This window comes from Phalacrocorax carbo, chromosome 3, assembly GCF_963921805.1.
Source record: "Phalacrocorax carbo chromosome 3, bPhaCar2.1, whole genome shotgun sequence".
Lineage (NCBI taxonomy): Eukaryota > Metazoa > Chordata > Aves > Suliformes > Phalacrocoracidae > Phalacrocorax > Phalacrocorax carbo.
In genome coordinates this window covers 61,670,439-61,687,765 of record NC_087515.1, presented here as the reverse complement: position 1 = coordinate 61,687,765, position 17,327 = coordinate 61,670,439, and the positions used below count along the sequence as shown (strand labels likewise).

Below are 17,327 nucleotides of genomic sequence, written 5' to 3'. Positions count from 1 at the left end.
AGCAGCTACAGACGTCTGCCTCAGTTTCCTTGCAAGCAATTATAAAATACTACAAATGATGAGTATGCAATTAATGGACACAGTATTTTGTACTGAACTTTAAAAAAAAAAGAAGCATTGCTGCTTCTGTCACTGTTAGCTTTGACATTGCCCTTTATAAGCTTCCACCTCTTGGCTGTCAGCCAGGGAACTACATAGGAAAGACAAGAAGAGAGGAAAAGATACTACACTTCAACAGGAATTGCCCGGCATCTTGCAGGGCTGAGCCTACAAAGAGGCAGCAGCAGCAATGGGGCTTAGGTCTCCTGTGCCAAGGCCAGAGAGGCACAAACACACATCATAGGCAACAGGGTTCAAACACCTCTGAGCTACTGCAACACTGAGACATGCGCTCTCACCTTCATTAGATTAAGCAGGAAGGTTAGTAATCGTAAGAACTGCTGCGCTGGATCAGACCAAAGGTCCTTTTAGCCAAGTGGCCTGGCCCAGATTCTTCAGAAAAAAAAACACAAAATAGGACAAGTTTGAAGTGGGGGTTTTTTGGCATATATCTCCAACCCCTCAAAGCCTGACTCTCAAGTCAAGAGCTTTTAGCGAGGTGCAGAGGCACCTATTCTCCCCTCAATAAATTTTTTTCAGGTTGGCATGCGTATGCTACAGAAGCTGTGCTGGCTCATCAAGAAACAATTAGATCTTAAAGCCATCTTCCATCATGTACTAACAACATTGTAATAGTACTTAGGGGGAAGCTGGATAGAAATAAACAAGAAAAATAAAATAAACACACAAATGAAAAGCTATTACATGCTGCAAAGCAACGTGCAACAGCAAAGTGTCAGAAAAACAGCAAGCACAGGTCTTCTGGCATGTGCTTTTAAGTCCCATAACCAGAAATAAGCCACACAGAAAATCAGGGAAGTGGAGAAAAGAAAGAAAACATTATCAGCATAGCCTTCAAAAACATGACTAAATATATTTTCTGGTGCAATTTATGTTCCTGATTCTGCAACCAGTTCTCTGTACTCCAACTCTTCCCAAAACATTTGCACCCCTCTGATACCAGCATCAAGATCCTACTTCTCCACCCATCTTGCTTTCTTACAACAAAACTGCTGAAGCTCAGGTCATCTGCTTGAGTAGTGCAACCAGAGCTCCGCAAGGATTTCTCATGGAGAAGGGACGGGAAAGATCCACGAACAAGATTACCATTTGTTTCTCACAGTGCCTTCTCAACACATTAACCTATCAGATGGGAAAATGTAACAGGCTACGTCCACTCTAACACTCTCAGAAAAGCTATAGCAGGTAGTTACGTTTCAGCATTTCTTCCATATAAGCAGTCACTTATTCTTTGCCCATTTTCAAAGGACTGCCTTTTGCACATCTATAAGCAGAGATCTCTCTAACTTCATCTGACCTAAAGGCTTTACTGCGCACACGGGAAAGAAGGAATAGCACAAGCTGATCCTCATGGTCACGGTTCTTACAAGAAGGCTATTCACAGTTGCATCAGGGTCAAAGAGAAAAGATTCTCTGAGCTGAATGGTTGTTCCTTGCTGAGGTACTCTCAATTCCTTGGGCAGCCCAAGAGGATGCTGAATAAGTTATTGTCGTCTTCTTTTATAAATGATCTCTGCTGTGGGATGCAAGCCTCTAAGACAGGGACATTGGCAGGGCAAGTTATCATGGCACCAGATGACCACAAGACCATGAGTCTCAAAGGCATTTGAATTCAGTAGGATTTAAGAGCCTTAAAAAGCTTGGAGTATGTAGGCGAAGGCCCTTTGGAACAGGGACTGGTATCCCTTTAGATTCTAATCCCTTTTTGGGGTCTTCAGTGCTGCAAAACTATTAACAGTCACCAATGCCATGTTCACTAACAGTTGCAGAAATCAAGGAATTAACTGGCATTCCCAAAATTAACATAAACTCTGATTTGCCAAAACCAAATCAAAATAGAAATTAATCACATGACCTGGCACTTACAAGTTCAAAATTTCCCACAGACCAAATCCTTCATGCCCTTTTCAGGCAATGTGCCCACTGATGTCCATGGGAATTTGCCCTCAAAGGATATCACTTCATAGTAAGACACTTAAAGGAATCAAGCTAATGTATGGGATTTTTTTCATGTTTCCAGCCGACAAGCAGAGTATTAATGGTTTAAAAAGGTTTACAAGCCAGTCTTTGGGTAAAGTAGAAAAGCATCAGCATGACAACATCATACAATATTGATCATAGAATAAGACACTGTTATTTCTGTATAGCAGTAAAACGATTATGAGAAAAACAAATCCAGACTGGAGAGGAAGCAGTGTTTACTTTTTAACTACCTGCGCTACAGTGGTAAAGAACATATGTTCTGTGTACCATAAATGTAAATTCATATTTGTTGGCTCACAAAAGGTTGCACAGATCTTGCTTTTGCATACCACTCAGTATTTCTTAGCTTTTACAGAAACAAGCCAGGAGACCAAATTAATTCAATTACCACTGAAAACAGAAAGGAAAATGAACAAAAATAAGTGAATAAATAAAGTAAACCCACTTAATAATCCTGCAACACCTGGGGAATTGGCAATGTCATCTAAGAGGTGTTTCACATCTCTCAGGATTTGCTAGGAAGGCATAAAGTTGCGGAATCTTGGTTAAATGCCAGGCTGCTGTGTTGTTGCCAAAGTGGAATGAAGCTTACCTGTCAAAGGCAGGAGCATTAGCTTCCAGACCTCTGCTAAGCTTTAGATGATGAGAACCCACCTAAAATAAAATATTGGAAAGGGGAGAAAGAGAGAAACAACTTCTTAAATTGCTGGAGTCCTAAATCACTAGATGTCTCCCTTTTTCCTTCAGAGAAAAACAGCACCAGACACCTCTAACAGACTCCACACACCCAGATGCATAATATCCGTAATACGAAAGCCACAGCTTTTATTAGACAACAACATTTACAATTACAAGTGAAAACACAATTACCATTAAACAAAGGGGTACCTACACATCTTTTTATGGCCAAACAAATCACATCCCTTTGCCAGCTTCCTCTAGCAAATATTCCACATTGCCTCACACACGCACGCTGCGTGCCCAGCATTCTTCCTGCCCTTCCCTCGGCAGAAAAGGCTGCAGTTATGCCAGGTCCGTGGGTTGTGTGTCCTGAGTTCTTTCATCTTTCATTATTTACAGAAACGAAAAAGCATCAGAACAGTCCTTGGAAAATATGAAGGATGAAATCCTGTGCCATCAATCTAATAGGACTTTTAATATGGGTGTCAACAACAGTAGCCTCAAGCTCCTTTTGAATGCTAGTTACTGTTACTACAGTATGCAGAGGATTTCTTTCCTCTCCAAAAACTACACTGCTAATTATTTATAGGATCATGCATTGTTTCCTGTACTTCATCATCTTCCTTTGTTTTTCATGAGGTGGGTTTCTGCAATTCTTTGTAACACCAGTGCCAGCACACTCACATCCAAAGAATAAGAGTTATGAGCATTCACCAGCATAAATGAAAGCTCGATAATCTAATCCAGATCAGGCAAAAAAGCAGATTGTGTCCCTACTAAAAAGTTGAAAATTCTGTTTAATTAGAGAAGCTACCCACTACCCAAAAATACTGGGGGAAAAGATCTGTGGCTTCATAACATACAGAACAACAGTGCTGGATACAGCTACACCATGAGCAGGATGTGTGCAGAACCATACAGGGAGACTGCTTTATAAAAAGAATCAAGTATTGCACTGGATGGAGCTAACAGACAACAACACAGACCCTTTAGTCATCTTGCTTTTGCGCTAAATCCAATAGTTCTGAATGGTACCTAGGTGCTAGATTTAATGATAAAAAAGTATCAAATAATCTTTAAAGAATCTTTAAAAAAGTTATAATATGTATTCTCTTTACTAACATATATGCATATATGTGCATACTCATTCCAGTTGCTTATCCCTCTGTTCAGAGAATGCAAAGAGTGCTAGGACGATTCTATTTGAGCTTGTAACTGTATATAAACTGTAAGTCACAGACCATATGCAACTCGCTAGGCTTGATGCAATAATCTCCTGATGAAACCCTACATCTCTGTCTTGCAGAAGATCAGATTAGATCAGCATCACCCTTTTACCTGAAACCTAGAAAATGCACCATCCAGACATTATACTTTGTTTCAAGGTAAAGTGCTCCTGTAGAGCTCCTAGTGTCCTTAGATACTCCAATTTTATTGTGGAGGTCAATATCATCAAGTCAACCAGGCATTTCAAAAGGGAAGGTTACTCCAAATCAAATCAGAAAAATTATAGAAATATTGCTGTAAGCTTCAGCTTAGGACATTAGGACACAGCCCCTTACAAATAGTTCCCTGCAGAGGCACACAAATACATGAAAATGTTAAAAACTTCAGTTAACTATAGCCATTTGTCTGGTTTAGCTCTGTTTATCTAAACACACAAAATTTCCCACAAAGTAAACCTACAATGAAAGAGCTCAGCATTTTCACAGAATAAGTTTTACAGCTCACTTTAAAAAAATTTAATTTTTATGTAACTTCTAACATGTAAGTAGCAAGAGAGAAATGTACAGTAAGCTTTTTGTTTATTTGTTTACCTGAAGCCCCGGTTGCTCCCAGAACAGTGGAACAGAACCTCTGATCTGCACAAAGGAGGAGACATCATCATCCAAGTAAATTGTCTGCAAAAATAAAATAAAGGAAAGGAGTTCTACAGTTAGACCTATCAGTCTGTGACCCCTTCATCAGGTGACAGTTTAAGACACTGAATTCAAAGGGTAAAAAAAGTAAACCACGTATCTCACTGTATCCACTTACTGCTCAGCCACTTTTCCACAGGCAGTGGAACAAAGCACAACATATTTACTTTCATGTCATCACAGCAGATTCAATTCATTACTCACCAGAAATAAGAGAAAATTTAACACACCACCACTGGCAAGGAAGGAAGGAATCTTTCATCCACAATGAAGATGGATTTGATCTACTGGTGGAGGCACTCAGGAAGACCAGCCATATACTTTCCTTCCCTCTCTCTCACAAAATTTAACTGTGCAAAATGTCATTGCTCCTTGTGACCGATGATGGGTAATGTCAGGTGTGGGATAAGCTTATGTCTTGCTTTATTTACTATTTCTTATTTCACTGCGTGTTGAGCCTTGTCAGAGTGCCCAAATAAATCTCAGTGAAACCAGCGGCTTTGCCACTCCCATCTGAGATACAGTGAACAGCATGTGATCTACTGCATTTCCAGGAGCGAAAGGCTCCAAAATCCCCATTTCTTTCCCTAACCAGACCTCAAACTCTCCCTTAATACTTGTTCTTATGATCACTGCTAACAAGCTGATTTTGAGTCAAATCTATGCGAAGTACAAAGCCCGATTTCCCCCTTTGCCTTCCCCCTCCACCAGCCCCCAAGCAAAGCGTTACATTATACGTTAGCTTAGCACAAAAGGTACTATCTTCAGATTCTGTATGACCACAGAGCAACTGTGCAAAGCCTGGCTCACTCCCCTGGCCTATACTTAGCAGTGGAATCCTGGCTGTTTTCCATGGGCGATACATGATACACATGATACACATCTCTGTTATGTCATGCATGACAATGAGTCTTCTGTAGCCCCAAGGAGGAATGGTATGCAGGTCATCCAGGTAGCTGCTTCTCTAACCACATCATATCGTTTAGCACAACTGCTGCCAGCTGGCTAGTAGCTCCCAAAATAGAAAAGAACATGAAAATGGGTTACTCTACAACTTTGATGTGGTTTGTGCTTTTGGATTTGCCACTAGGTGTGCTGGGTGGGTGGCTCAGGGCAAGTGCCTTCATTTACCTTGACCTCTCATCTTTATAATCACTACCAATGTACAATTTTTAGAGCTACACATGTGAAAAGAAGTACAGCTACACCAGAGAAGTAGGTATTTAAATATCCTGTCACCAGTCTTATGTAACTAATCTTTACAATATTTTTGCAGAGCACTTCATACTATCCCCGTTTCACTAAGATAAAAGACTTAAGTGGCTTTGTCAAGGACACATTGTCGGTGTTAGAATGATGGCTAGCCCAGGTATAGTGCAAAACTATATGTTTTGATGTTTTTAGCCTCACACCAATGAATTAAGAAGCCTTCTCTGTTGCATCTCATCCTAGCACAAACCCCTGCAAGAGAGGGGGTTTCTCAGAGAAGCTTCCTTGAGAGGCCTGCCTCACAGCTTGAGTAACTGGCTCTAAAGCATGCTCCCCCAGTAAAGTTTTATAAACACTGCCAATATCTGAGTGCAGGAGCTAATTACCATGGCAACACACTGGTGCACCTCCCTTTGCACGTCTATGCTCAGAAGAGTTCATCCTGTAGCTGGACTACAGGAGTGAGCAGGCCCACCTTCTTCCTCTTTATCACATCGTCACTGAGACAGGTTGTACCAAGATGAGTCGGTGACTTTTAAACACTGAATCATCTTTTCACTCACAGTCATGGACCCAGATGAGCCAATTCTAAGGTATAGCAAATCTGTGTAGCTCCACTGACAGCCCCAGCATTATCCTGACTCACACTACATGACGAACACATCCTGAATCTATGCAGAAACGAGTCAGGACTGGCTCACTTCAACATTTGACACAAATCATCATCTTAGTGATGCAATGAGTTGAAATGAAACACCTAATGATGATGATTACAGACAAAGCTTCATATGAACTACAGTTTGGCCACTCAAAGAGCTTGCTACAGAGGATCGGTTTTCTTTACAACCTTCTAGAACATCCTGCTTCCATTACCTAAATGAAAAAATCGACAGCTCAATTATCTCTGGCCAGTTCTTTTAAAAGTCCCAGCTGCAAATTCTCTAGACCCACTGATTAAGAGATAGTAATAATAATTCTAATTTTAATACCTGTAGTTTAACATCTTCCTGAGCTACACTTTAAACTGAAAGTATTTCACCACAGTTACAGACCATGAATATATAACGTGCCTTCTTTATGCCCAGTACAGAAGAAAAAACCTGATGAAACGTTTCTGCCATTCTGCATTATCAGATGCTCACATTTCCACTTCCTAGTGATTCAACATCCTAAGAGTTAACAGATGTTTGTTACTACTATCACTCACATTTTATGTTCACTGGTTTTCACCCGTTACCTCTGCTAACTATTTTCTGCTTTATTAAGCTGTCCATTTGGAGAACTGAACAATAACAAAAAAATTCAAACTATTTGGGGATCATTCCTGTGATCTGAACAGGATGCCCATGTCCTGATGTGATGGGCTGGGGACATCCTCTGTCAGGATGAGGTCTAATATAGAACTCCCCTATGATGATAGGGCATTTTAAAGAAACTGGCATTTTTATGCTTCTAGAAACTCAGATGTGTTTGAACTGGGAGAATGGCCTTTCCAGCACAGCCATTCACGAGAAAGTTCTCCATATTAGCACTTTTTTTTTTTCTTTTCACTTACAGGGCTCATCATTCTGTTCTCTGGAGCAATTCTGTGGTCTTTCACAATCCTCTCACCTCATTTTCATGACCCAGATGAATCCAAAATTATTTTCTTCAAAGCTGCCAGTGAGTTGGAAAAAGACCTAGTATTTTTTAGTGAGTGGGAGCGTAACACCCTTTTCTACCAGTCATTCCTTCCTCAACAGACTGTAACCATTTCATTAAGCATTACAACTGAGTAAATCTTCCCTGAATTTCAGCAATACCCACTACCCTTCATTCACCACTCCAAAGAACATGACCTCTGATCCTGATGTTGCCTTCTACTATGTATGCCCCTTGACATTACAATAATAGTGGCAACAGCCTTCCTACCAGCAGACATCTTAAGCATTGAAACACTGAGACTAAGACGACTTTCCAGTTCAGGAATGGACATCATCTTAACACCCATATACACTATAAAAAACCACATTTGTTAAAGTCTTAAATAAGCCCTGATAATACACCCAGGTTAAATTTACACTCATAAATAAAATATTCCTACTTCATAGCTTATGCAGTTCCAGCATTTATGCATATTACAGAATTTCTTTTCTCATATCCTTCCAAGCCTTGATCATTTTTTGTTCACAATGTCATGTTTCCTACAAGCACATACCTGCCCCACTTTTTTGTCATTCTAGTTTTGACTTTATTACCTCATCCTCTAGCAGATCCATTTCTCTTATTCTAAGGCACTACACAAAAGATGAACAGTTAAGAGAATAAACTATTCCTTCTTAAAAAGCTTTATTTCCAGAATTTTCCTGTCCTCTATTTTCCTTAACTCATGGACAAGAAATATATCCAAGAAGATCACACAAGTTTTCCTCTAACAAGTTCAGCAAAAATCAGTTTCATTTTGGACAACGCTTTGTCATCAGGGTTGATACATACTCCTAAATCTTTGTCTTTGGGCTTCATAGAACTATTGTAGAGTCTTATCTTTTGTCCAAATCATTTTATGTTTTATCATTTGTCCAAAATGACAGCAAATTGTTGCCTGCTTATCCCAGGGAGGATGTTCATTCCTATCAAGTCCTCAAAACACTCAAGGACTACTTCATTCATCTCAAAGGGTCTAGCCCATAGAACAATCCAAACCAGTTAGCTAGATGGATTTTCAGACACATTTCCTGCAGTTTTCCATCAGACAACACAATAGCAACTGGGTACTTAACCCATGTGGAGGACATCTTCACCTCGATAATAGATTGCCTGTCCTCTGACCTCTGGTGTTAGAATTTGCCATGTTTTTTTCTTTCGACTTCTGCTGTCTTAGACTCTTCTTGTGGTCTCTTTCTCGAACTCCAGGATCAAGGGTGACAGTGCTGACAGTTCAAGAGGATATTTCTCAATCTTTCTCTTCTGTTGCATAGAGCCAGACCTTGCCCCTGCGATCCAGAGACCTTTCCTGGTAACACAAGCTTCATGCACAGGTACTGCTAGAAAGAAGCAAACTGGTACCACTTCTGAGCAAGAAGCAAACATCTATGTCAACCAGCTGGTGTTCTAATCCCAGCATGCTGCTCCCATTCATCACTTGGAATAATGTATTCCCTAATCTCCATCACTTAGCTTCTTTAGAAGGAAATAATTATCCAGTCACAACATCAAATGGCAAAATTCATTACAGACTCAAGAGGCATGGAGACACAGTCCATGATGAAATGGATATTCACATGGCTTGCTCTGGGATCCCCAGCTCTGCCACACAACCCACAAAGAGCGTGGATAACAGATGGTCTAAACATACCTCTCTGTGAGTCCCTTTAACTCAGACCACGGGATCCAAGGGTATACTTGCCAAAATAATCCTCTTTGCCCCGCCTGGGGCCATACAAAAACTTGATCCAGAAAATAAATTAACCACATGCTTGCATCCATTCCTCTCCTTAAGAGCTATCCAACATGGTCTAGGAGTTATTGTGAAATAGGGATCATTTTTCTTAATCCATGCCCAACATTTTTTTCTTGAAATGGAAGAAATGGCAGGCTAATCCAAATTCATGGCATTTTCCTTTAATGCCTTGTCAAGGTTTCCATGTTTTTATTGAACAGTTCCACGAAGGGGAAAACAACTGAAACCATTAATTTATCCTTGGTAAATTAGAGTTGTTCCCCATAAGTCACATACTAAGACATTAAGAGTTTAGCACAACTCTTTGGAGGATAACTGGGGGAGGAGCTGAAATGTAAACAGTGACAGGCAGACAAAGGAAATGAAGAAAGCATGCTCGTTTCTCAACACTATCAGCAGAAAAGAATTAAAAGAATGTGATACAGTCTCAACTTTAGGGGATTAATAGGGAAGGAAGAAAGGGTGAAGGGAAACATTTAAGCTATCACTGGGAAACAGTGTGATTTTAAAACTATTTGAGGATTAACTGCAACACTGCAAGTAGAAAAGGCTGATGTCCCACTACAAAATACTGGAAGCAAATCTGTAAGTACACATTAGAGAGATTTCAAAAAAAGCCCTCTTTTCTCTTCCCATCACGTTTTGTTTTACCTTAAGTGTTTCCTACCATTTCTCTTTCTTCTTTCTTTGTAAAGATGCAAGCCAAATGATCAAGTATCTGAAAGGTCTACTAGTGGCTTCTTTTTTTTTTTTTAAAAGCAAAAGTGAAGTGAGATATTTAACTTTTCTCCCCTTCTTCTCTAACACTGTGAGTCACAGCAGTTAACTGAGCCCACAAAAAATGACTCATTGCAGAGCTAAAATGCCACAAGGCTAACTCAGTGGGAGACAAAAGCATACCATCTATGCATAAAAGAGCTGCCTGGAGATAAGACTAATTGTTTCTCCCTCTTCTAAAAACAGAAAAACGAAAAACGTTAGAAGTAATTCCTATAAAGGGGGGAAAAGTCCTGGCTTTTCAGAATCCTAGGGTGCTATTTATCCATGAAAGCACACAGCCCGCATGCCATTATGCTGTACAGGCTGCAGCAAATGGAAACAAAATGTTATTCAGCCAAGATATTACCTCATAGGCGATTAGTCAGTAGTCTACTATGAAAGTAGGAGAGAATTTATTCTAGGACTCTTCCTTCCTAATGGTAAGTGGATGCCAGCTTGAACTGGATCTCAGGCATCCCAGTGGTTAGCTCAACTTCACTTTCTTAGGACACGCAGTTTGGTAAAACTAGTGTTTATCACCATTAGCAACAGCAACCTTCTTTTCTCCTTTAAAAACAAAAACCAAACAAAACCACACAATCCTTTAAAACTGCAAACCCTTGTTATAATTTTCAACCTACTTGAGCCTTTCACCCTATAACCACTTTGCTCGTGTGCTTTTGCTTACCCAATTGCAAAACACTCAAAAGCCTTCAGTTCTTCCTCTTCACAGCAGCCCTTGGCTGAACAGGAACAAAGCACTGCAGTTCCTGTGAAGAGCCTGACCCAGCCCCAGCTAAAGGAAGCATCAGCAACCAAGTACTTCTTTTGCCACTCACCAGGAGCCAATCCCCAGGTTTCTGCTGGGATGCAAAGGCCATCTTATTTTTCATGCAAATCATTTGCAACATAACGTACTCCAGGAATGTAATTAAATAGAATTAATTACTTCTGACCCAACTAGTGAGCAGGATCGCAGCAGTATTTCCCATAATTAGACAACTGCTAAGTGCAGTGCCACAAATGCGAGACTGATCCGAAAGAAAGCTGATAACCCTTTCTAACATTTTCTTTCCTCTGCATTTCAGCAAGAGAACATTCTTCAAATCCTGAGTAATGTACTTTGCACTAATGCTCATGAGAAGGCACTCAACTAAAATAGCAGACTGTACCAAGTTATTACTTAAAATGGCATATGTCCCTTCTTCTGTTCCCATGTTCCGGGGAAAACTCCACTTTTTGGTGAGCAGACCTATCTGCATCTCCCAGTGCACTGACAGACTTTCTAGAAAGATGTAGATGCTGCAGGACTTGACTTGCAGTTGCTTTTGAGCGGAGGCACAAAAGAGAATTATTAGCAGAGAATTCAGAGGCTGACATTAGAGACCTAAGCACTGCAGGGGAAGAGTTTGGCATCCAACAAGCAGAATTTTTGGAAGCCTGAACACTAAGTGGAAAGCTGCCAGGCCAGCTTACTGAAAATGCAGTCAAACCAGTAAAAGGAAGGACATGAGCAAAAAGCCACCCACATCCCTGATGAGAACTCTGACGGCTGGGCAGGAAGTCACACATGTAACATTGTGCATGCTTCGAACATGCCTTGGGGATCAAACGTGTCTGAGGAATACCAGTCTGCAACTCCTCCAGGCCGCCTGCTGAGCAACACAGCACTGTCAGGTCTAAGGTAGCTCTACATGTGCCATTAGGCAGAACCAGGTGACGAGGTTAAAGTGGCACCATCATGGCAACATCTTAGAGGAAATTTTGAAAGTGTCCAAACATTGCTGGATTTTGGACAAACAGGTGCCTGAAGGCATGCCTACCTCATGCAGTGGGACAACAGAAAGGACAGCACTGAGTGTGAGCCACCACACTCACACAATGCCATGAGGAAATACTAATAGTAAAGTACATGCACTTTTGAGGTGGGACGCCACCCTCAGGCACGCTCCTACAATGACACAGCTATAAATCTGGAACAAGTAATGACACAGCTAGCTTAAGTACTCTATGCTACACTCACTGTGTCATGTAGAGATGACTCACCAGCCTCCCATCATGAACATAACCTAAGCAATCTACTTACATTGTATGTGCACCTACATATAGACGCATACATACACATGCAACAACAGTCTACACTGCATACAGTTTTGTAGATCTGCCCAGAAGACACTGAAAACTACCAAATTTTAGGAGCAGATCCTCGTTCTTTGTTCATAACTACCTCCAGCCATTTATCTATTCTGCTTATAGAGACATCTATTTCTGTATGATGGTTCTGACTGTTAGTAATTACTACTTCTATTCAAAATGGAAAAGGTGATTATACTTGAATAAGAAAGCATTCATTTCAGCTGGCACAGAAGATCTCAGATTCGTCAGGGTCCACTGCTTTTTGTTCGCTTTCAAGGTAGTAAGCTAAATCACGTGTAATAAAACCAACTGACTGTTATTTTGTTTGGCTGCATCAATTAAGGGAGCCTGCTGAATGCATTTCACCCATATATTTTGTCTTGGCATCAGTTGGAAATAAGGTTTTTACCTTGTAAGTATAAAAAGGGTGTCAAACCACCTTTCACTGGAGAGAATCCCCCACAAAGCAAAGGGGAATATAAATCAAAGCCTCTTCCAAAATGAGTTGCACTAGAGTTTGCCTGACTCTGAGAAGATCATGTTTCTGCTCCGTTTCCTTTACTAGCCAAAGATGGTTTGACTCCCGGAGAGCTCAACTCCTTTGCTGGGCAGCTTCCTCTTAACTAGAATTATATATTTGAGCACTGAGAGTTCTTCCTCACCACAGCACAGCACACACTACCTACCTTCTATAAATGCTGTCCTCACTGGTCTGCAAAAGTCCTGTGAGGCAGGAAGTTAATAAGCATCCTCATTTTATAGCTGAAAAATTTACTGTACCAAGCAACGATGGCTTCAATCCAATAAGGCAGACAGGAGGAACTTGAAACATGAATATTTATGATCATAAGATTTCATATGATTCTAAGTGACTTCCTTAGAGCCAAAAGCAAACCTCAGCTCTAATCTTTACTGAAAATCACCCCCAGCATCCACAACCAAAGTCTTATACAAAACCGTAGATATAGTTATGCCACTGTAGAGCAAGGGCCTTTCAATGGCCAGCCCAGCAAACCTGGTGGTATGGACTAATAGAGATACTTAAAATGAATTGAAGAGAAATGAAGTGTAGAGACCATTACTTTATAGAAAATCTTTCAAACCAGTTCTTCTCTGCAAAATATATTTTGAAGTGTATGCAGAATGCATAGAATTGTGACATTTATTCTGGAACAGATTTGAAAATATTCTTTTGTCTAATACATGGGCCTCATGACTGATAACTCTAAGCAAGTTTCGCACAATTAAGAAACTTCTTGTTACACATGTTGATTTTGCATGAACTAACACACAGAGCTCTCTGACTGGTTTAAAAACCCATGTCTATATTTCATTACAATAGCAAATGGCCAGACTTTCACATTCAGGAAAAAAAATCAAAAGTATTAATGAAAATTGAGTGCATGGAAAACTCAGAAACACAGAAAAAGAACAGATCACAAAGAAAAGTTTAATGGGCAAGAACAAATAGATCTGTCATGCAATCATATTTTTAAGCATTTTTCAGAAAAACACTTGCTGAACTTTAATTCTTGTTAGAAACTCTGCCTGAAACATCTGAGTGGACTAAATTATTCAAAGCTATCAGATACATCTGCTTACCTGCTCTGTCTCAACGAAGTTAGACACATGCCCATCATCATTGACCCCTCGAATGTGAAACCGGGCACCAGCTCGCTCACAGCTGATGCGAGAGATGAGGCAGGCTTTCGCCTTCTTGTGGGAAGCATAAACAGTGCGAATGTCCACTACACCACAGATCACTTTAAGCAACCAGTCAGAGCAGTTCACCTGGTAGTGTTTGAAGGGCACATGCAATAGCTGGTTCCTGAAAGGTTCAACAATATAAAGATACATTACTGAACAAAATAAGACAGGCAGGCATGTGTGCCACCCCACAACAATCACCAATTTAAGCAATTAATGTTTTGGGACCCTTTTTCTGTTGTACCCTTACTTTATGCAAAACCAGGAAATATCAGGAAGAAATCCTTGTGAACTACTACAGTGAAGAGAACATGGCAAATTTAAATAGCACAGCTACCACCAAGGTGCTGTCCTTATGTCTTGTACCTCTGTCTTATAAATTCAGATGCAAAAGTCACCTCTTTCAGCTCCAGAAATACATTTATATTTAGTAACCTTTTCCATAAATTACAGTGCTGTCAAGCTAATTACTTTTGAACAGTACTGCCTGGACCTTAGTATACACTACAGGATTAAGAACCATTTTAAAACACACCAGGATTTTCAGGAAAATTTTTCCAAGCAGAAACTGGACCTATAAGTCAATGGAGATATTGCAAAAAGTGCTACTAAAATTAAGAGGAATGTCTGTTTTAACCTTCAGTTTATTTAAGATCAACAACCCAAGAAACCTACAATGCCTGGTTAACAGTGATGCTAGTCTCTTCTATTATGATAGCTTTCATCATTTCATTTTTCAAAATGTGCCTTTAGCCACAGATACGGGCCAAGAAAAATCAATTTTATGACCACTTATTGCTCAACAGCAGATCTGTACGAGAGTTATTACATCTAGCAAAACCCCTGAAGAATTGTTCTTCTAGAGTACAGCATTTCTCTGAAAAAGGTGCAAGACATTCTTATATTTTTAAGCTAAATATGTAACTGAAAAAAGCAACTCAAATAATTTTTGTTATTTCTTCCACCTCCTTCTCCTAACTGTACTCACAGAAGAAGTCTTCACTCAGACAAATTCCAGTAGAATTTTGTTATTGTTGCAGTTCATTTAACAGGCAGTTTGTGTTGCTTATAACTGCTTATAACTAAGGTCGTCTGATACTCTTCACCATGTGGCTATCCCATTGTTTTCTTTTCTCAAGTATCTATTGTTTGGTCTAAAATTTCCCATATCACATAATTGCCTCAATATAAATTTTCTTTGGAATGTCTTTTTGCCCTAAATGTGATGTTGTTGCCGTTCATCCCTGTTCTACAACATGTAGGAGAATGGAACCTCTTCAAGGCCTACTTCTATATTAGCCAGAAGCAGCAAAGAAGGAAAGTTTAAATATTTATCTTCCACAAAGAAAAGTTTCAAAAGACAGTACAGGTAAGAAAAGTTGCTTTAAATATTGTTTCTTTATTAAGGGATACTGCCACCTTAGGAGTTTCATCACTGTTGAGATCACTTGTGCCATGTGTCTAACCTGACATGCTTGGAGAGCCTTTTTGAGAGATGCATAATTAGCACAGTTGAAAACAAGTTTTATATATCTCTCTTCTGAGTTACACTAAAACACTAGACCTTACCAGTCAAAAATCACACCCTGGTTAAAAAGATTATTTAGCCTGAAAGATCTGCGCTCTCATGTTTACTTATCATCCATTATGAACTTTTTTTGCATATTTTTTGCTTATTTAATATTCACCTTCGGGTAACACGACTGATCACACATTCTAGTAGCACACCCACATTTAACTCTGCCAGTTATTTTCCACCTACATCATATAACCCTCATTTATTTCCAGTACATCTATGCTTCCTGTGTGACTATTTTTTTGTTTAATAAGAAAAAAAAGAGGGTAAAGGAATTCAAGCATTCTGCCAGAACTTGTAAAGCAAAAACTGAATTACATCAACAGTGAACCCACCTAGGGAAGACAAAACCGAGTACCTGTGTGTTTTCCTTTCCACTCAACCAATACTTGCCACAACAGGAATACTTTTTATTTGCTTTATAAGCACAAGAAAGTAAGAAGGACAGAGCAGAGTATCACAAGAGTTTCCTTCTGTGCAACTTACACTAACACTGAGCTGCAAACATACTAATATTGATGTTTCCAACATAAAAACTAGGGCACGTTATTGAAACATTAAACTACAGACTTTAAAAACATATTCTTTTAAGAAATAGAAGATATTTCACCACAGATGATGGTACTTCAAGTGCAGGTTTTAAAGCAAATTATTAAAAAGAACTGCAGGGGAAACTATTCATGACATGCAGAGACATGTTTCTGTCATGTGAGCAATACATCTTGCGTTTCCTTCTTAAGAACACAAAATATCCAATTATTAGAATTGCATTTCACTATCAGATTAATTTTAATTAAACAGGATTTACTTGTTTGACCCAGGTTTACCATGAATGCGCTAAAGCCACATGCCCTGTAAAATGACATGATAATGAAATGGAGAAGGCACACCTAAAATGCATATGTTCATTTCCCTCTGAGAATGTTTCACCAATAACATACAGATGAGGATGACAGAAGACTGGTATAACATGCAGTACTAACCAGAAGAACGAGTTACCAGATTCATAGTGGTTATCACCCTGCTTCTGAGCCCGCACAGTCAGGTCAAAGTTTGAGCCTGCATTAGGCCAGGAGAAATAGAACATCCCAGAGTTCAGTATTTTCTTCAAGGCAGTAACACGCTCCTCTTCCTTGGTTTCTTCCTGGAGAGGACAGAAATCTGTTGCAGTAATTTTGTAAACTTCAGCGTCCAGGATTTTTCCCACCGACGTACAGCCTGTCACCAGGACCAGAAAGTGCAGCCGAGTGTTACCTAGAAGGCAACAGATAGTTACAAAAGGGTTACAGGTGGACATAGGTTATGCCAATTCGCATCAGTCCTGTCATATGCAATGCTGACAGGGCTCCAGCAGAGGCCAGTATCTTTGCTTCAGAAGAAAGCAAATAAATGAACATAGGCTGTGTGCTTGTTATGTTTCTGAATTCCTTTTGATTTCAGGTGAGTGCCATTGCATAATATTCCACAGTAGTTACACATTCCCATCCTTTGCTGCATTAGAATGTGTTTTTCCTGCTTACTTTATGAGGCGCAACGAGCTTGGCGTTGGGACGCTAATCAAAAGTCAAATTTCACCACTCTACAGAACATACAGTTTTCATTGGATTTGACTGAAGGGAAAGGTAAAAGACTGGTCATTTATGAAATAAAGTGTATTCCTCGCTATAAAATTCAGAAGACAGTTGAAAAATTCAAAGATACGAAGCATTCAGATTTCTTACTGGCTTCAGTTGAAGCTGGGTGTGTTCAGCCATTCAGAAAGTTTCAGTATTACCAATTCTTAAGATTTTGGGTTTTT

At 39.8% G+C, this 17,327-nt stretch overlaps 1 protein-coding gene across 2 annotated transcripts in view; it reads right to left on the bottom strand.

The window, feature by feature from the left end:
• The window catches only part of SYNJ2 (synaptojanin 2), a 67,364-nt gene that overhangs the window by 31,750 nt on the left and 18,287 nt on the right, over positions 1 to 17,327 (bottom strand). Inside the window, exons 3-6 of one of the 2 annotated variants that reach the window (XM_064447099.1) lie at positions 16,513 to 16,783; positions 13,849 to 14,074; positions 4,602 to 4,685; positions 2,696 to 2,757 (exon numbers count right to left, since the gene is read on the bottom strand). In XM_064447099.1, coding sequence (XP_064303169.1) covers positions 2,696 to 2,757; positions 4,602 to 4,685; positions 13,849 to 14,074; positions 16,513 to 16,783 — 643 coding nt within the window. The remainder of the gene's footprint in view (positions 1 to 2,695; positions 2,758 to 4,601; positions 4,686 to 13,848; positions 14,075 to 16,512; positions 16,784 to 17,327) is intronic. The other variant, XM_064447100.1, reaches the window with a different exon arrangement.